General features: G+C 36.7%; 1 protein-coding gene across 2 annotated transcripts in view; it reads left to right on the forward strand.

Annotated features, from left to right (window-relative positions):
• The window catches only part of DENND4C (DENN domain containing 4C), a 125,368-nt gene extending 104,520 nt beyond the window's left edge, over positions 1 to 20,848 (forward strand). For both annotated transcript variants that reach the window (XM_060014786.2, XM_060014787.2), the window contains 8 exons: positions 43 to 218; positions 7,222 to 7,404; positions 8,237 to 8,432; positions 10,821 to 11,066; positions 12,159 to 12,276; positions 18,545 to 18,695; positions 20,181 to 20,245; positions 20,712 to 20,848. In XM_060014786.2, the coding sequence (XP_059870769.1) occupies positions 43 to 218; positions 7,222 to 7,404; positions 8,237 to 8,432; positions 10,821 to 11,066; positions 12,159 to 12,276; positions 18,545 to 18,695; positions 20,181 to 20,245; positions 20,712 to 20,848 (1,272 nt within the window). The remainder of the gene's footprint in view (positions 1 to 42; positions 219 to 7,221; positions 7,405 to 8,236; positions 8,433 to 10,820; positions 11,067 to 12,158; positions 12,277 to 18,544; positions 18,696 to 20,180; positions 20,246 to 20,711) is intronic.
• The last annotated feature ends 316 nt before the right edge of the window (positions 20,849 to 21,164 follow it).

A 21,164-nucleotide genomic window follows, 5' to 3' on the forward strand; every position in this document is an offset into this window, starting at 1 on the left:
TCACTGTGGAGGTTCTCAGTATGTGTACTTTTCTGCTCTTAGGTTTTGATGTCAAGTTGTTCACAGTGCAGAGCTTGTGGAGCTTTAGTTTATGATGAAGAAATTATGGCTGGATGGACGGCAGATGATTCAAACTTGAATACAACCTGTCCCTTCTGTAAAAGCAACTTCTTGCCTCTTCTCAACATAGAATTTAAGGACTTGAGAGGCCCTGCAAGGTTAGTATTGTAAAAGTTCTCTTAAAGAGGTAAGCGTCCCCCAAGAGGCATGACTCCTGGGGGAAAAGTGAAATAGTCATGGTATGCTCCAGGTGTTCCTTTCCTCGCCCTCCTGCGCTTTCAGTATTTGAGTAGAAAATACTAATAATGTAGGAGACCGCTTTTCCATTTTATTTAACAAATGATTATCAGTAGTAGTTAATTCTCGGAGCTAAACTTTATAAATTATATAATTATTACACAGATTATATAATTATTATAGATAATTCCGAACTCTAACGTTAGTCATTATTTTAATATTTCTGCCTCGATGACCTTGATTATGTGTTCTGGAGCCGCCCCCGCCCCACCCCCCAAAAAAAGGTGGAAGGGGTTTTAACTCTTCTCTTAACTTTGTTGCCCCTTTATGTTGGTGCTCTGTACTGTGAAATGACCGAATTCTACGCATTGGAAAGGAGAGGCTGATCTATGATCAGTCATTAAGTAATTGAGAGTTTGGTAACTGTATCCTGACTTAAAGTACTTACACTTAATATTCTATTTGCTTTATGGAACGAACTACCTTTATCTACTTTTTAAAAATTTCCAATCACAGAGGTGTCTCCTGTTTTTCCTGTTAGCTTCAGTGTGGAGCTGAGTGAAAGCATACTCTAATTCCTGATGCACTGTGATCATTGGTTTGTGCAAGGGCCCTCTTTTATTATCTTCCTCCCCTCACCATTCCCACTCTTATTATATTACCCAACAAAAACATTGATCCCGCTGTGTGTGATAAATCCTTGAATATATAACCTTATAATGTTGTTTTGCATGATTATGTATTTTTAACGTACATGATTAGAATGATGCTGAAAATCTCTATTTCTTTTTATTACTTAGTTTAAAATCTGAGTTGCTATATGTACATCTAATTTATTCTTTTTCTCCTATAGGAAGTTAATACCTCATTTTACTTACTTGGATATTTCAGTTGCTTCCAGTTCTCTGTTACTGTAAACATCACTGTACTGTTGCAGTACACTGCAAAATATATGTCCCCTTCTGGACTTATGAAGTAATTTCTTTCAGAATAATAGTCTTAGGAGTGAGATCATTGGGTTTTTTCCATACATGATTTCAATAAACACTGGAAGATTGCTTCCCAGATGGCTACACTCCTACTTGTAGTGCCCCAAAACTCTCATTTCTGTACATCCTTACCAGCATTTGGTATGATCACTTTTCTGATTTTGTGCTCTAATGATATAAAGTAGTATCTCATTTTTGTTTGAATATCTCTGAATATTAGTGAGTTTGGATATCTCTTCATGTGCTTGTTAGTTATTCCAGCATTTTCTATGAATTGCTTGTTTATATCCTTTGTCAATTTTTTTAAAGATTTATTTTTTTAATGAGGTAACATTGGTTTATAATGTTTTATAAGTTTCATGTGTACATTTTATTTCTACTTCTATATACACTACAGCGTGCTCAACACCAATGATTTAGTTTCCATCTGTCACCATATAGTTGATGCTCTTTACCCATTCCATCCTCCCTACCCCTCCTTCACCCTCTGATAAGCACTACTCTGTTCTTATGTTTGTTTTTCTTTGGTTGGGTTTGTTCATTTATTTTGGGTTTTTGTTTTTTATATTCCAGCTATGAATGAAATCATGGTATTTGTTTTTCTTCATCTGAAGTATTTCACTTAGCGTGATACCCTCAAGGTCCATCCATGTTGTTGCAAATGGCAAATTTTCATCTTTTTTATGGCTAAGTAGTATTCCATTGTGTATATGTACCACAGCTTTTTTACCCATTCATCGTTGATGGGCATCTAGGTTGTTTCCATGTCTTGGCTGTTGTAAATAATGCTGCAATGAACACAGGAGTGCATGTACCTTTTTGAATTAATGTTTTCGTACTCTTAGGATAAATACCCAGAACTGGGCTGGACCATGTGGTAGTTTCATTCCTAATTTTTTCAAGGAATCTCCATCCTGTTTTCCATAGCAGCTGCACCAGTTTACATTTCCCACCAGCAGTTTATGAGGGTCCCCTTTCTCCACATCCTCACCAACACTTGTTATTTCTTGACTTTTTGATAACACCCATTCTAACAGAAATGAAGTGATATCATACTTTGGTTTTGATTTGCATTTCTTGATGATGATGTTAATGTGGTTTTTTGTTCAGCATCTTTCATGTGCCTGTTGGCCATCTGGATGTCTTCTTTGGAAAAATGTCTGTTCAGCTCCTCTGCCCATTTTTTAATTGGGTTGTTTGGGTTTTTGATACTGAATTGTATGGGTTCTTTATATAATTTGAGTATTACCTCCTTATCAGATATATCATTTGCAAATATTTTCTCCCATTCAGTAGGTTGTTGGTTTGTTTTGCTGATGGTTTCCTTTGCTGTGCAGAAGCTTTTTAGTTTGATGCAGTCCCATTTGTTTATTTTTGCTTTGTTGCCTTTGCCTGAGGAGACATATTTAAAAAGACATTGCTAAGACTCATGTTAAAGATTATACTGTTTATATTTTCTTTTAGGAGTTTTGTGGTCTTGAAGTCTTTAATCCATTTTGAGTTGATTTTTGTGTGTGGTGTGAGATAGTGGTCTAGTTTCATATTTTTGCATGTGGCTGTCCAGTTTTCCCAACGCCATTTATTAAAGACACTATTCTTTCTCCATTGAATGTTCTTTGCTCCTTTGTTGTAAATTAGTTGTCCATGTATGCCGGGGTTCATTTCTGGGCTATCAGTTCTGTTCCATTGATTTCTTTTTTTGGCTGCGTTTGGTCTTCGTTGCTGCACGCAGGCTTTCTCTAATTGCTGCAAGTGGGGGCTACTCTTTGATGCAGTGCAAGGGCTTCTTATTGCAGTGGCTTCTTTTGTTGTGGAGCACAGGTTCTAACCGCGTGGGCTTCAGTAGTTGCAGCACTGGGGCTCCGTAGTTATGGCAGTTGTGGCTTGCGGGCTCTAGAGCACAGGCTCAGTAGTTGTGGTGCACAGGCTTAGTTGCTCCGTGGCATGTGGGATCTTCCCAGACCAGAGCTCAAACCCTTGTCCCCTGCATTGGCAGGCAGATTCTTAACCACTGTGCCACCAGGGAAGTCCCTGTTACATTGATTTTTATATCTGTTTTTCTGCCAAACCAGGTTGTTTTGATTACTATGGCTTTGTAATATAGTTTGAAGTCAGAGAGTGTGATATCTCTAACGTTGTTCTTTTTTCTCAAGATTGCTTTGGCTCTTCAAGGTCTTTTGTGGTTCCAAATAAATATTATAATTTTTTTGTTCCATTTATGTGAAAAATGTTCTTGGGATTTTGATAGGGATTGCCCTGAATCTGTAGATTGCTTTATGTAATATTTTTAAAATTAGGTAATTAAAAAATATAAACATTTTAACAATGTTAATTCCTCCAATCCATGAGCACAGAATATCTTTCCATTTATTTGTGTCTACAGTGTCTTTCAACAATGTCTTATAGTTTTCAGTATAGAGGTCTTTCAACTCCTGCTTAAATTTATTCCATTTATTTTATTCTTTTTGTGGTGATTGTAAATAGGATTGTTTTCTTAATTCTCCTTTCTCCTAGCTCATTGTTAGTATATAGAAATGCAACAGGTTTTTGTTGGTTTTGTACTGTGCAACTTCACTATATTCATTTATTACTCCTAATAGTTTTTTGGTAGATTCTTTAGGCTTTTCTCTATATAAAATCATGTCATCAGCAAACAGTGAGTTTTACTTCTTCCTCTCCAATTTGGTTGCCTTTTATTTATCTTGGCTAATATCTGTGGCTGGGACTTACATACTATGTTTCAGCTTCACCTTTGAGTATGATGTTAGCTGTGGGCTTGTCATATATGACCTTTATTATGTTGAGGTATGTTCCTTCTGTACCCACTTTGTGGAGAGTTTTTATCATAAATGGGTGTTGAATCTTGTCATCTGCTTTTTCTGCACCTACTGAGATGATCATATCATTTTTATCCTTCATTTTGTTAACGTATGTATCCCATTGCTTGATTTGCAGATGTTGAACCATCTTTGCATCCCAGGGACAAATCCCACTTGATCACGGTATATGATCCTTTTAATGTATTGTTGGATTTGGTTTGTTAGTATTTTGTTGAGGATTTTTGCATCTATGTACATTGGAGATATTAGCCTGTAGTTTTTTCTTCGTGTGGTCTTTATCTGGTTTTGGTATCTGGGTGATGTTGGTCTCATAAAATGAGTTAGGAAGTGTTCCCTCCTCTTGTATTTTTTGGTATAGTTTGAAAAGGACAGGTATTAAATCTGTAAATATTTGGTAGAATTTACCTGTGAAGTTGTCTGGTCCTGGTCTTGTTTTTTAGAAGCTTTTCAATTACTGCTTCAGTCTCTGTACTAGTGATGGATCAATTTGGATTTTCTCTTCATGATTCAGTCTTGGAAAGTTGTATGATTCCAAGAATTTGTCCATTTCTTCTAGGTTGTCCAATTTGTTGGCATATAGCTGTTTTCATATTCTTATAATCCTTTGTATTCCTGTGGTACCCATTGTTTTTTCTTTTGTTGCTGATTTTATTTATCAGAGCCTTCTCTTTTTTTTAGTGAGTCTAGCTAAAGATTTGTCAATTTTGTCTATCTTTTCAAAGAACCAGCTCTTACTTTCACTGATCTTTTCTTTTGTCTTTTTAGTCTCTATTTCATTTATTCCCATTCTGATCTTTATTATTTCTTTCCTTCTACTGACTTGGGGCTTTGTTCATTCTTCTCTTTATTTTATTTTCTTTTTGGCCATGCAGCACAGCTTGTGGGATCTTAGTTCCCCAAACAGGGATTGGGCCCTCGGCAGTGAGAGTGCAAGAGTCCTAACCACTGGGCCAGCAGGGAATTCCCGTCTTGAATATTCTTGATATTAATTCTCCAAAAAGAAATTATTAATTCTGATGTTATCCATTAATTTTCCACCTTATGATTTGTGCATTGGGAGTCTTATTTTAAAAGTTATTTCCCATCTGTAGTACATGAAATTTTTTTTCTGAACGTTCTTCTGTTAGCTTTATATTTTACTTGTGATATTTAGGTTTTAAGTCCATCTAAAGTCCACCTTTGTGTATTATTGTAAAGATCCAGCTTTATTTTTCTCCATATAATGAGCCAGTTTTACATCCTTCCTTCATTGATATACAGCATCACCTTTATCATATATCAAGTTCCTATGTATACCTCATTCTGGTTCTCTGTTCTTTCTGTCAGTACTGTATTATTTTTATTACTCTGTATTTATGATGTCTGGGTGGTAGGGTAAGTTCCCCCTTATGGAAATTTTTTTCTTATAGTTACTTACTTTTGCATATAAAATTTTAGAGTAACTTTGAGTTCCTTAAGAAAAAAAATCCAGCTGAAGTTTTCATGGGATTGAATTAGATTTATAGATTTATTTGGGGGAAATGGACATCTTCAGTATTATTCTGCTATCTATGAGCATGGTATATATCTCCATCTTTTAGATATTCTTTTAATAGAGTTTTAAATTATTCTCCATATGTATTTTTTGTAAAATTTTTAAAAAATTTCTTCATTTTATTTATTTTTGGCTACATTGGGTCGTCGTTGCTGCACGTGGGCTTTCTCTGGTTGTGGCGAGTGGGGGCTACTCTTCGTTGCGGTGTGCGGGCTTCTTATTGCAGTGGCTTCTCTTGTTGTGGAGCAGGGGCTCTAGGCGTGCGGGCTTCAGTAGTTGTGGCACACGGGCTCTAGAGTGCAGGCTCAGTAGTTGTGGCGCACGGGCTTAGTTGCTCCACAGCATGTGGGATCTTCCCAGACCAGGGCTCAAATCCATGTCCCCTGCATTGGCAGGCGGATTCTTAACCACTGTGCCACCAGGGAAGCCCTCTCCATAAGTTTTGTACTTTTTTTGTTAATTGTGTTTCTTAAGCTTTTGTGGTAAGTACCTTATTTTATATTCTAATTGAATATAAAGGAGCATTATTGATTTTCCCCCCTAGGATGTCATTATGGAAGATTTCCAACTGACAGCCAAGTTTAAAGATCTTCTTTTTTACAGTAATACCCAAATATATACCCCTGCATTCTACAATTAATGTTTTACTTTACTTGCTTTATGTATCCCTCCATCCATCCACCAATCCATCTTACATTTTTATTCATTTAAAATAAGATGTAGATGGGGAATTCCCTGGCTGTCCAGTGATTAGAGCTCTGCGCTTCCACTGCAGGGGGTACGGGTTCGATCCCTGGTCGGGAAACTAAAATCCCACATGCCCTGTGGTGCGGCCAAAAAAAAAAAAAGAAGATGAAGAAGACGTTAAATCACTTATCCCACAAAGACTTGAGCATTCATATAATTAACTAGAGTTCAGTATTTATTCAGTTTTTTTCATTTAAGGTAAATTTGATTTGTGCAAAACAAACCCTTCCCAAGATACAGAACATTACTATCACTTTAGAAAGCTCTCTTAATGTCCCTTGTAAGGTGAAACCCTCACCCCATCCCCACCCAGAAGGAGAAAGAGAGAGAAAGATGAAAATAAAATTCTGAATGAATAGAGTGGAGAGGAAATGACTAGAGACAAAAATGGAGATTCATAAGGGGGAAAGGGTATATAAACAATCATAGGTTAATACATGTTAAAATGCTGTTCCTTTTTTTTAACTAAGAAAATTAAGGAAATATTTTGCTTTCCATCTTCCTTCATAGCTTTCTTTAGAGTCTCTCAAAAACTGAAGGCATCTAATATTGAACTACAATGACCTGCTTTAGACCTTTTCATTTGAAAAGTTTGGGACAAGAGAGGAAGAGAGAATGAGAGCAGGAGTGTGAGTTTTGTGTGTGTGTGTGTGTGTGCGCGTGTGTGTGTGTTTGAAATAGGCAGTATTTCTATGGATTTGTGTAACTCATTAATAACTATTTTACCATAAAGTGATTCTAAATATGATGAAATTTAGAGGATTCTGGGATTTTTAAAGACTTTTTTGTTTTTTTTGGACTGATCCATATTTAGCTTTTTCCTGAAACCAAGTACCTCTGGTGACAGTTTACAAAGTGGAAGCATTACACTGGCAAGTGAACCTTTGGAACACAAACCCATATCCAGTTCAGCAGAACCTGACCTGATCAACTTTATGGATTTCCCAAAACATAACCAGACCATAACTGAAGAAACAAGCTCTGCAGTTGAATCAAGGTACCATGGGGTTCAGAGAAATCTTCATTAAAAATTGGGTACCCTAGTAGAAATTCCATCTTGAAATACAACCTGGCTTACATAGGCATAAGCTCTGGCATTTTAAGAATTTAACCTTAAATGTTTACTACCATATATTGTTTAAATATCTAATGAATGGATCTGATGATAAATCATTTTTAATACTGTGTTTAATGTTTTACAGTGGTCTTTTACAAAAATGAACTTTTCAACAGTAAAAAGTATTTTCCCCTTCAGTGTAGTCATTGTCAGTTTCCAGACACATACTCTCTTTACAGTGAAGTATACCTTTTACTCTTAAATATTGAGTCAAACATTTTTTGAGAGCCTATGTATGCTAAGCATTATGCTAAACACTAAAAATTAAAAAGTAAATAAAATCTGACCTCTGTCCTTAGGTGGATCATGGCCTGGTAGAGATTCAATACTTGGCAATGAATCTACATTACTTACTTACTTACATGCATTATACATGTAAGGTGATGTATAAGTGATTTTGTTTAATAAAGATGAAATAATTTTTGAACAAGGCAACTGAATGGGCACTTAATCTTTTTAAAATAATACCATGATACCTGTTATATACCATATATATCCTCTTCCTACCCTTCATCAGATCATCCACTCCATCCTGTTTTTCTGACCAGTTTTACAAAAATACCTGAAGAAAATTTAATTCTTATAAGGCAGTGCTGAGTCTTCTCAGATATATTCAGCACATTCAAAATTCATTGTAGAAAACAGTCAAGCTCTACAGATTTAGATTGTTTCACGCAATCTAACCACAGCATTTCTTCTTCATTTTTTTAAGTGATGAAATAATGAAAGCCAGTGGAGATGTCCAAACTATGAAAATTTCATCTGTGCCTAATAGTTTATCAAAACGAAATGTATCTTTGACTAGAAGTCACAGTGTTGGAGGTCCCTTGCAAAATATGGACTTTTCCCAGAGACCGTTTCATGGCATTTCAACAGTTAGTCTTCCAAACAGTCTGCAGGAAATTGTGGTATGTAACAGCATTATAGTTATACTGTGTGTTCGTGTTAAGTATTTATTAGAACAGCATGTAATTCTTCTGTAGTAGGTTTATTTTAATCACATGAAAAGTGATAAGAATTTTTCATAAGCAGACTAAGAACTTTAGAATTTCAAATATGTACACAAATAAACAAGAGTGTAATGAGTCCCTTTGACACATCATCCAGCTTCAGTAATTTTCAGCTTATGACCATTTTTCTTTCATGTATATCCTCATTCAGTTCTTCCGTAGATCCATTTGAAGCAGATTTCAAACATCATATATTCCATTTGTAAACATTTCAGTATTTATCTCTAAAAGATAAGGACTCTTAGAAATACAATGTCCTTATCAGACCCAAAAAATAATATCAAGTTATTCAATCTTTGTTCAAATTTCTTTTTTTTTAATCGAAGTATAGTTGCTTTACAATGTTGTGTTAGTTTCTACTGTACAGCAAAGTGAAGTAGAGTTCCCTGTGCTATACAGCAGGTTTCTTCAAATTTCTAATGGTCTCAAAAATGTCAAGTTGTGTGTTTTGTAGTTTGAGGAATCAGGATCAAATAAGGTCCATGCTTCATAATTGGTTAATCTGGTTTTATTAGTCTTTTAAAATCTGTAGACTCTTTTTTTCCCTTGTAATTTATTCCCTTGCAATTTATTTGTTGATTACAACCCTGTAAATTGGTAATTACAGCTAGAAGCTTGATCAGATTCAGGGTTTTCTTGTTCTTTTTTTCATTTGTTTATTTTTATAAGAGCGCTTCATCAGTAGTGGTATGTCCCTCCAATAGGAGACACGAACTATCTTTGTGATGTTAGCAGCTATTAACGCCTCAATGCCTAGATCAAGTTGTCCATTTGGAGCTATAAAATGATGATAGTCTAATTCTGTCATCTTCTTTATTATATGAAATATATCTGTAAAGAGAAACTAACCCCATGGCTTTTGTCTGGTTTTCCAAAGATGCAATTTATGATGGAAAGGCAAAATAAATATTTGATTTTGTTTTCCTTTTATTTATCAATTTTCAAAGTAACAAGTTGGGTTCCTAGCATTCTCCAAGGTGATCCATTATCTGGGGCGATAGGGTATTATTATGAACTCATTGGTTTAAACATTTATGTTTATATCCATTGCTGTTGTTATCCTTATTGATGCTTATATTATTCCTTCTTTGGTCAGCTAGAAGCCTCTACAGGTTGGTGCCTTAATCCTTTTGACACAACTCTGGTAGCCTTTCTATAATTTTTTTTAAAGCTTCCTTGCTTTCTTATATTGCAAGATGTTTCATGCTCATGTTATATATTTCCTTCTCCAGACCTAGAATCAGCCATTTCTTTAAGAAACCTGGTTCTTTTTACAGGAAAACAGTATTTGGAGACCTCAATCTGGGCACTATGGGTACTTATTAATACTGGTCATAAACATTTTATTCTGACTATAATATGCACAACTTACAAAGTCTAGGTTGGGGTTTTTTTAATGCATTATTTCATTTGATTTATAAAGTTGCTCTTTAGTTTTTGTTGCAATCAAATGTAAAAACAACTTAGATATAGTTTTAAAAAGAGTCAAGATTAATACAGGGACTTCCCTGGTGGTGCAGTGATTAAGAATCTGCCTGCCAATGCAGGGGACACGGGTTCAATCCCTGGTCCCAGAAGATCCCACATGTCACGGAGCAACTAAGCCCATGCACCGCAACTACTGAGCCTGCGCTCTAGAGCCCACGTGCCACAACTACTGAAGCCTGCGTGCCTAGAGCCCGTGCTCCACAACAAGAGAAGCCACCGCAATGAGAAGCCCACACACCACAATGAAGAGTAGCCCCCACGTGCCGCAACTAGAGAAAGCTCATGTGCAGCAACGAAGACCCAACACAGCCAAAATAAATAAATAAATTAATTAATTCATTATTTTAAAAAAGTATTAACACAAAAAATTGCATCATCTGTTTAGAGTTTTAAGCGGAAGATAGTCACATATCTTTTGGTATCATCATTATAAAACATCAGAAATGCAAGTATTTCTTATAAAAAATTGAAAAGGAAAAAGTCAAACCTACATAGGCCATTGCTGTTAATGTGATAGACAAAATCTCATGTTTAAAATAGGGTCTATTATATTGATTAATAATTTTCGTTTGTAATCATTTAACTTAACGGTATTTATGATTAAGTACTTCTTAATCTTTATGTTTTCTTTAGGGTGTTCTTCTTTTATGTTTTCTTTAGGGTGTTCTACTACATGTAGTAATGACCCTGAAATAATTGACTTTGAAAGGATAGAGAAGTATAATCTCATTGAGACATACTCTGAAACATAATAAAATAGATCATATTCACTTCTTTTTGTATTTCTATGTTTTTAAGGATCCTTTAGGAAAAAGACCCAATCCTCCCCCTGTTTCTGTGCCCTACTTGAGTCCTCTAGTGCTTCGTAAAGAACTTGAATCTTTGCTAGAAAATGAAGGCGATCAGGTGATTCACACGTCCTCTTTCATCAATCAACATCCAATCATTTTCTGGAACCTCGTTTGGTATTTCAGACGTTTGGACCTTCCTAGTAACTTACCAGGACTTATCCTCACATCTGAACATTGTAACGGAGGTGTACAGGTAGGGAACCAACTTCAATACTTATACTACATTGGTGTTGGTTAGGATGAGGCTTAACTTCAGGTAGCAGGAAGTATACAACAATAGTGGCTTAAGTCATAGGTTATTTCTCTCTCACTTAAAATTTTAGATAGGTGGTCCAGGGATGGTATAGTGTTAGAGAGTCTTCTATCTTTTTGCTCAGCAGTGTGACCTCCATTTCCAAGTTTTATACCTGGTCTAGGAATAGCTGACTCTACTTACAAGCTGTCACATCCACATTTCAGCCAGCAGTTAGAAGAAAAATGGATGGAGAAGAGTATGTCTTCTTTCTCTAGGGACAGTTTCTAGAGTTGCACATAATCTTTTCATATGTATCTGTTTGGCCTAAACTTAGTTACATGGTCATTTCTAGTTGCAAGGGTAGCTAGAAAAGGTAGTTTTTATTCTGAAATATAATATTCCCAGCAGAAATTTTCACAACTTATTTTAAAGGACTCATATTAGCCACATTTTTCAGATGATACAACTAAAAATTACGGAAGTTATTTTTGCTAGGTCACATACCTCGTAAGTGGAGGGGGGCCAAGACCACAGTCTGGCTCTCTGACTCTGAAACTCCTGCTTTGCTTGAGGTGGCATCCCTGACTCCCCGGGAGACAGTGAGCTCCTAGAACTCCTTCATTTTATGATACTGAATATTGAGAGATACCCCCAACCCCAAACATACATCAGGGGCACAACAAACTTTTAGAGTAGTATAAATTCTATTTTGACTCATTTATTTTAAGTAGTAGTCAGTACAACAAGATAGGAGAAACCATTGCACTTTCTTACCTTAAAATTTGTTTTGATGGAGGTTAATCTTTCTTGTGGCTGCTGTGCCAGTTACCAAGTTGTCATTCAGTCCCTGAAAGTCAGAATGAGAAACATGCACCTCAGAAAATAATAACATTTGTAATCAGATATAAATAAAAATTTTTAAATTTTCTCAGAATTTTAGGTCCAGAATTTTGAAAGAACTCATCTGTTTTATATAATCAAGCTTTGCTAGGTCCACTGGTAATTATTATTATGCTTGGGGTACTAATACTTTCTACTGATCTTTTTTAGCTTCCCCTGTCATCTCTGTCCCAGGATAGCAAACTCGTGTATATTCAGCTGTTATGGGATAATATCAACCTTCATCAGGAACCAGGAGAACCTCTGTATGTCTCATGGAGGAATTTTAGTAAGTAAAATAGAATTAAAGACATAAAACACTCAAACTGGAAACAACCCAAATATCCATCCACAGGTGAATGCATAAGCAAATTTTGGTACAGTCCATCCACACAGTAGAATACTGTAGCAATAAAGAGAAATGGACTACTGGGGGGAAAAAATAGAATTAAGGAGATGATAGAAATAATTTTGCTTTATTTTTAAATCTTTCATTCATTTTTAGTATCTCCTCAAGATTTTTTCCATTTTAGTTCAAATTTTTTTGCTGTTGTACTGACCCATTTATCAGGGGTGTTTTTGTGATTCTTGTAGTTTATCTGTCAAATACTCATTTGGTTAGGTACTTGGAGAGTAAATTCTCTATAGTGGATGTGTTGGTATAGATCATAATTTTAATTATATGGGTACTGTTCTCAAAGATTCTGGCTTTATTTTTATTTTTTATAAATTTTATTTATTTATTTATTTTTGGCTACATTGAGTCTTCACCGCTGCACACGGGCTTCTCCCTAGTTACGGCAAGCGGGGGCCACTCCTCACCGTGGCACACGGGCCTCTCACTGTGACGGCCTCCCCCGTTGCGGAGCACAGGCTCCAGGCACGCGGGCCTTAGCAGCTGTGGCTCACGGGCTCCAGAGCGCAGGCTCAGTAGTTGTGGTGCATGGGCCCAGTCACTCCGCGGCCTGTGGGATCCAAACCAGGGCTCGACCCCGTGTCCCCTGTGTTGGCAGGCAGACTCCCAACCACTGTGCCACCAGGGAATCCCCTGGCCTTACTTTTAGTTTTTGTATTTAGAACATATTTTTACAAGGGGTTTAAAGGGTTATCCAGTCTGTAAGAAACCACAGACAACCCAGTAGGTAAGTGAGTAAATGGTATCAATAGGCAGTTCATGGAAGAAATATTAAAATGCTCTGTTCTATAGGTATACAGTGTACAAAGCTGTTGGTACAGTGATGCATACTGTAAGATTATTTATAATAATGAAAAACTTAGGCAAATACCTAACAAGAGAATTGTGATAAATCCACACTATGAGATGTTGGCAACCAAGAAAAAGAATGAGTCATTTGTATATAGGTTCCCGAAGGATGGATTTTCGTTATATATTAAGTGAAAAAAAAAGGCAAGTTGCAGAACAGTATGTGATCTTTTCTCTTTTTTGTAGAAAAACGAAACCAAAAATATTTGTGTTTTTAATGTATGAATAGAAAAAGGTCTAAAACCGTATATGTCCCAAGCTGTTAACAGTACCTGCTCAGAAGAAGAAAGGAAAAGTTCACTCTGGTTTTTTTTTTTTTTTTTTTTTTTTGGCTGCGTTGGCTACCCTTCGTTGCGGTGCACGGGCTTCTCATTGCAGTGGCTTCTCTTGTTGCGGAGCACGGGCTCTACACGTGTGGGCTTCAGTAGTTGCAGCATGCAGGCTCGGTAGTTGTGGCTCATGGGCTTAGTTGCTCCGCAGCATATAGGATCTTCCTGGACCAGGGCTCAAACCCGTGTCCCCTGCATTGGCAGGCGGATTCGTAACCACTGCGCCACCAGGGAAGCCCCCACTCTTTATTTTGTATTTTTACTACAATCTTTCACTACTTAGCAGTTTTTTTACTTAAGCTAGAATAAAAGAATCTGACATTTTCCCTTGAAATATGCCAATCACAAAATTATGGCTAAATATATTATAAGCTATTTTTGTCTTTCTGTTGTTGTTTTCCCAGTTCTGATATTTGAATGCTTTTTAAGCAGAAGCAGAGTAACTTTGAAATTTATGCTGGAAAATAATAGAATTATAACTGCCATTTCTTTAGTTGTTTTCCTGCATACCTTGAAATAGATAAGTGTTTTTAAATGTCCTATAATTTGTGGTGAGAATAAAATTTAGAACTCTCAAGAATAGCCTTGTTTCTTTACTTGATTGGCTACTTTAAACAAAGAATTGGTATATAAATAACATTAAAAGATATAATAGAATTGAGTGGTGACTTTTGGAAAAGCAGTATGGGGAGCTATGAAGTCCCATTTCCCAGCGAAACAACCATAATTGGTGAAAGTTATTTAAAAAAAGTGTCTACAGCTGTCGAGCAAATGAAGAAATATTTATTCAAGAAAATATATTGGTCTTCCCTGGTGGCACAGTGGTTGAGAATCCGCCTGCCAATGCAGGGGACATGGGTTTGATCCCTGGTCCGGGAAGATCCCACATGCCGCAGAGCAACTAAGCCCGTTCGCCACAACTACGGAGCCTGCACTCTAGAGCCCGCGTGCCACAAATACTGAAGCCCGCACGCCTAGAGCCCATGCTCTACAACAGGAGAAGCCACCGCAATGAGAAGCCCGTGCACCACAACAAAGAGTAGCCCCCGCTCGCTGCAACTAGAGAAAGCCCACGTGCAGCAACGAAGACCCAACTCAGCCAAAAATAAATAAATAAAATTTTTAAAGAAGAAAATAATATTAAATTTCAGTAAAAACGGTGAGTTTCTGTGGCATTTGAGCTACAACTTGCTGCTCCCCACCAGCCCCCAGTCAAGGGCTACAGCATCTCCCTGGGAAAGACAGGTTGCCAGCAGTTCTCATCCTCCCAGCTCTATTCAGTTCCAGGAGACAGGGAGGCTCACTTCCTCCACTCAGCCCCCATGCACTGCCAGCTTCAGCAACCCTCGAATACTGGGTCTCTGATTGTTCTCACAGCGTCTTGCTCATAAGGGAGAGGTTTTATGCCAGGAGAGGCAAGCTAAAACATGAGAGGCAACTGCATCCCTCCAGTACCCCATTCACAAAGCAGGGGAATCATTCCAAGAGAAGGGCCACTGTTCCCAGCTCCAGAGCAGTGGCTGAGAGACAGGCCATAAGAAGAGAGAGCTCTGAAATTCTCCCCAAAGGAAATGACTTTATTTGGGACAGACTGTGGAGAAGTTCAAGCCTGAAAGCACTCTTGGAAAGAGTAGAGATTTGGGTGAGAAGGCCAGCATTACCCTGATACAAAAACCAAAGACATCATAAGAAAACAAAACTAAAAATCTTATCACTTATGAATATAGACGTAAGGATCCTCAACAAAATACTATCCAACCAAATCCAGCAATTTAGAAAAGCGATTGTATACCATGACCGAGTGCTGTTTACGCCAGGCATGCTGTGTTGGTTTGAAAATCAATTAATATATATCATATCAATAAAATAAAGGACAAAATCCATATGATCGTCTGAATAGGCACAGCTAAAGCACTGGACAAAATCTATTGCCCTTTGTTAAAAACATTCAACAAGGGACTTCCCTGGTGGTCCAGTGGTTAAGAATCCACCTTCCAATGCAGGGGACACGGGTTCGATCCTTGGTTGGGGAACTAAGATCCCACATGCTGCAGAGCAACTAGGTCTGCGCGCCACAACTACTGAGCTGGTGCGCTCTGTAGCCCACGTGCCACTAGAGAGTCCATGCACTGCAGCAGTGGAGCCCGCGCTCCACAACGAAAGATCCCGCATGCCGCAGGGAAGATCCTGAGTGCTGCAACTAAGACCCAAAGCAACAACAACAACAAAAAAAAAGCCAAGCTAGGAATAGAAAGGAACCTCCTCAACCTAATTATGAGCCTCTGAAAACCCACAGTTGATATCATTTAATGGTAAAAGACTGAATACTTTCCCCCAAGTACAGGAACAAGACAAAGATGTCTGTTTTCATTATTTCTTTTCAACATTGTACTGGAGGTTCTTGCTAGAACAATTAGACAGGAAAATAAAAGGCATCCAAGATAGAAAGGAAAAAGTAAAACTATCTCTACTTGCAGATTATGTCATCTTACATATAGAAAATCCTAAATTAGAAAATCCTAAGGAATACACACACACACACACACACACACACACACACAAAACATATGGAACTTATTAAATAAGCTTAGCAGAGTTGCAGGATATAAGATCAAAACATAGAAATCAACTGTATTTCTATATACTTTCAATGAATAATCCAAAAATTAAAATAATTCCATTTATAATAGCATTAAAAAGAATAAAATTCTTGGGACTTCCCTGGTGGCACAGTGGATAAGACTCCATGCTCCCAGTGCAGGGGGCCTGGGTTTGATCCCTGGTCAGGGAACTAGATCCCACATGCATGCCGCAACTAAGAGTTCACATGCCGCAACTAAGGAGCCCACGTGCTGCAACTCAGGAGCACGCCTGCACCAACTAAGACCTGGTGCAACCAAATAAATAAATAAATATTTAAAAAAAAAGAATAAAATTCTTAGGAATAAATTTGATAAAATAAGTACAAAACTTATTATACTCTGAAAACTAAAATTATTGTTGAAAGAAAGTAAAGACCACCTAAGTAAATGGAAAGAAATCTGATGTTCATGGGCCAGAAAAGTTAATATTGTTAAGATGGCAGTACTCCCAAATTGATCTATAGATTCAGTACAATCTATATCAAAATTCCAGGTGGCTTTTTTATAGAAATTGACAAGCTTATCCTAAAATTCATATGGATTTTCAAGGCACCTAGAATAGCCAAAACAGTCTTGAAAAAGAAGAACAAAGTTGTAGGACTCATACTTCTGAATTTGAAAACTTACTACAAAGCTACAGTAATCAAGAAAGTAGAAAACTGGCATAGGATAGACATATAGGTCAATGGAATAAAGTTGAGTTTCCAGAAATAAACCCTCACATGTACAGTTAAATGCCTTTCAACAAGAGTGCCAAGGACCATTCAGTGGGTAAAGAATAGTCTTTTCAACAAGTAGTGCTGGACAACTGGAACAACATGCAGAAAAAATAAAGTTGGATCTCTTCCTGGTTCACTGCTAATTGGAAGAAAACTAGTGCAGCTGCTTTGGTGTAAATAGTTTCACCATTCCTCAAAATGGTAAACAGTTACCATATGACACAGCAGTTGTATTCTTAGGTATACACCCAAGAGAAATGAAGACATACATCCACATAAAAACTTGTACACTGTTTTTAGCAGCATTTTTCTTAATATCCAAATAATGAAAACAACCTAAATGTTCATTTTAACTGATGAATGGATAAAGTATGGTATATCCGTACAATGGAATATTATTTGGCAATAAAAAGTAGTGAATACTGATACATACTACAAAATGAATTTTAAAATATTATAGAAGCAGCAGCCACAAAAGAGAACAGAAAGTATGATTCCATTTATATCAAACAATCAGAATAGGCAAATCTGTAAAGACAAAATAAGATTAGTGGTCGCCTAGGGCTGAGGGGTTGGGAAGATAGAGTGACTGCTAATAGGTAGATTTCTTTTGGAGGAGATAAAAATGTTCTAAAATTGGTGATGGTTGCCCAACTCTGTGAATTAAGGAGCAATAGTGAAGTTGCATATTATATTTGGGTTATGCTCTAAAATCACAACATAACATGAAAATCAAATCAAATCTGTTTAGCATGTAGAAAAACTAGGATCAAAACCCATAGCAGCCAGTATTTCCTCTTGTATTGTAACAGAGAACTTTGCTATTTCTATGGTCTGAACACAAATGAAATATTCCTAGTTGCCTTTATTAAGGGGCTGGATTGTATGAAAATTACAGTAACTGGCTTTATGACAGACACTTAAAATGAGGCTGACTGGGGAACTTTTGGATACATAGTTCCATCTCAACTAATGTGGGTGTAATAAAATTGTATGGCTGCTGGGATTACCTACAGTATTAAAGTTTTCCCTTTTTCTGGGCCAAGCTCACATTGTTGATTTTTAATGGTACTGTGATTCAAGTATACCACTGAAGCACTTTTGTAATATATGAAATCTGTATAAATATTTGTTCTTAATAATTCTAGAATTACCCTTGTATCAATTAGGATTATACGCTACTGTATTTAATAGAAAACAACAGAATCTTAAACAGGTAAAGATTATTCTCTCACATGAAGAATTTATGAATTAGATACTCCAGGACTGTTAGGCAACTCCTCTGTCACCGGGGACCCAGGCTCCTTACGCTTTGTCTGCTTTTCCATCAGGAAAGATTCATGGTCACAGGATGGCTGCTGGCATACAAGATATCACATTGCAGCCTCAATCAGGAAGCCCTAAGTTCAGGAAAAGGGCAAAGGGACAGGCCTCTCCTATCTGAAGAAAGCAAGAAAAATATTTTTTAGCTGGTCACATTACTACATAATTTTACTTGTGATGGGGAGGTGGTGTTGAATAAAAAATGATACAAATCTGAAAAAAAACTTCTTTAATAATTAGAGTGACTAAATGTATTCTTTTACTGTGTTCTTATTATTAGATTCTGAAAAGAAATTGTCTCTCCTGTCAGAGGAACAACAAGCAACAAGCGCTTTAGTAGAAACCATCAGGCAGAGTATTCAACATAATGATGTTCTTAAACCCATCAACCTGCTTTCACAACAAATGAAGGGAGACATGAAAAGACAAAGGTAATAATCCAGTATTTGGTACTTGATACCATTCGAAATAATTTCATGGTATTTTAAAAATGATTTTTAAAACTATCTCTAGTTGTAAAAGAAACACATACTCATTGTAGAACATCTGATTGTCTTAAAAAGTGCTACCCGAATGCATTCATACTTGATCACAAACATAATAAAAATATCTGGGAAATAGATTAAATTTTAGGAGGTAATTCATTTATGTCTAAAACGTACTGAGTCTTTGTGAAAAATTACTACTATTCACTGGAAACCTATAAATGTGTTAACATTGATGTTATACATATGTACTGCTCGTTCAGGTCCTGTCACGCATCTTATCTTGTGAGATGTAAAAAAAAAAAAATATGGGTTTAGGAGTAGAAACAATTTAGGAAGATGATGGAAGCAGTGAATTACAAACGGTATGGAGCTATCCTGATCCTCTTACTATTTATTGTCTGCTAACACGCTTGGATCCGTACTCATCCCAGTCTCAGCATAAATGAATTTTGTGGTGGAAGCTTCAGAAAGAGAGACATAATACCTTCTATCAAACATAAACAGTGTTTCCAGGTGCTCTTCAAGTTTCTAGTCATGGCATCTTTGAAGACAGTCTCAGAAATGATAGGACAAGAATTCATAATGAAAATGGATAGATCCTTCTATAATCTCAACAGTTGAGGTAGAGATTATCTCCTTCACAGCCTGAAGAGCAGCCACTTTCAAGTATCTGTAGTTGAAGGACAGGGAAGGAATATTAGAAATGACATACTATGGCTTCTGGAGCTTCTAAAGAAAGCTGCATGGAGCATCATCAGAATCAGCATTACTCTCTAATTTTTTTTTCTGTAAATACTCAAATCAGTTCATCAGTTTCCCCTTTTGTTAACAAATGAGTCACGAGTCTCATTTTTAAGGTTTCATTTGTAACATTTTTATGTTCGCAAATCAAATAAAGGTGATTTATCCTTTACTGTTGGGTTAAGTAGTAGAGACCACACCATCTTTCATACTGTTTGTGTCCAAGGGTTTTAGACCCCTAACTTACTTAGTCTCTTACTGTGTCATGTGGCAAAAGTCTGCTTTTGTAAATCTGAATTAGAAATTAGAATTAAAAGTTACCTATTATATTGCTAAATAATTACAATAAAGTTAAAATAAGCCATTTTTAGTTATTTCGAATGTGAAGCTTTATGCCCATTAACTTTTTAATTTGAAACATAAGTTTGCAGGAAATTGCAAAGATAGTACAAAGAGTTCCGTTGACCCTTTACCCAGCTTCTCCCAAAGGTGACATAAGTGTAGTGTAATGTCAAAACCAGAACACTGACATGGATGGTGGATACATTACTGTTAACTAAAGAACCTAATCTTTTTTTTTCAAGTATAGTTGATTTACAGTGTTGTGTTCTATCACCATTTTAAAAAACCTTCATAGGGTATTTTTATGCTCTTTGACCATTAATTTTAAAAAAATTTGTTTTATAGGAGTTTATACAGAGAAATCCTCTTCTTATCATTAGTGTCTCTTGGAAGAGAGAATATTGATATTGGTAAGTTCGTCAACTGGGGATTCCTTAAAGGGGGTTTAAGTCTTATTTCTTAAAGAAACTTTTAAAATTTTAATTGGTATGGGCAGATACTCCATTTGCCTTTAAAAAGATTTCTGCCTTTAAATATGCAGTTTAAATATGTATACAAAAATGATTTGGGGCTTCCCTGGTGGCGCAGTGGTTGAGAGTCCGCCTGCCGATGCAGGGGACACGGGTTCGTGCCCCGGTCCGGGAAGATCCCACTTGCCGTGGAGCGGCTGGCCTCGTGAGCCATGGCCGCTGTGCCTGCGCGTCCGGAGCCTGTGCTCCGCAACGGGAGAGGCCACAACAGTGAGAGGCCCGCGTACGGCCAAAAAAAAAAAAAAAAAAAAAAAAAAAGATTTGACTACCATTTTTAAATGCATAGCTTTTATTTTATTATTTATTATTAAGAAATACCAACTGTACTTTTGAAAATATCTTTCAGAGGCTTTTGACAATGAGTATGGACTTGCATACAATAGTTTATCTACAGAGATTCTTGAAAAGTTGCAGAAAATTGATGCTCCACCAAGTATCAGTGTGGAGTGGTGCAGGAAGTGTTTTGGAGCACCTCTCATTTAAATAAGATTCACTAGATTTTGGACACAGAACTGGGGGAATAGATTCAATCTGGAGACATTCAAGGTTTGTTTCAAATTACGAATTGGTGAAAACTGAAATGAAGTTATTCTTGGTACAATAGATAATGAAATGTAATTCATACTGAATCATCTCAGAAGGTAAAAATGCCACTAAAATGCCTTAGGGTTTACTGATGTTGAAGATTTACAATTTCTGAACTGTTTTTATCTGCTGAAAATTGGTTTTGCATTTCTCAGTATTTGTAGCAGTTCGATGAGAAACCATATTCATTCTTGGCGTTTTGTCTATATCTGAA

The sequence above is a fragment of the Delphinus delphis genome, chromosome 6 (assembly GCF_949987515.2).
Source record: "Delphinus delphis chromosome 6, mDelDel1.2, whole genome shotgun sequence".
Classification (NCBI taxonomy): domain Eukaryota; kingdom Metazoa; phylum Chordata; class Mammalia; order Artiodactyla; family Delphinidae; genus Delphinus; species Delphinus delphis.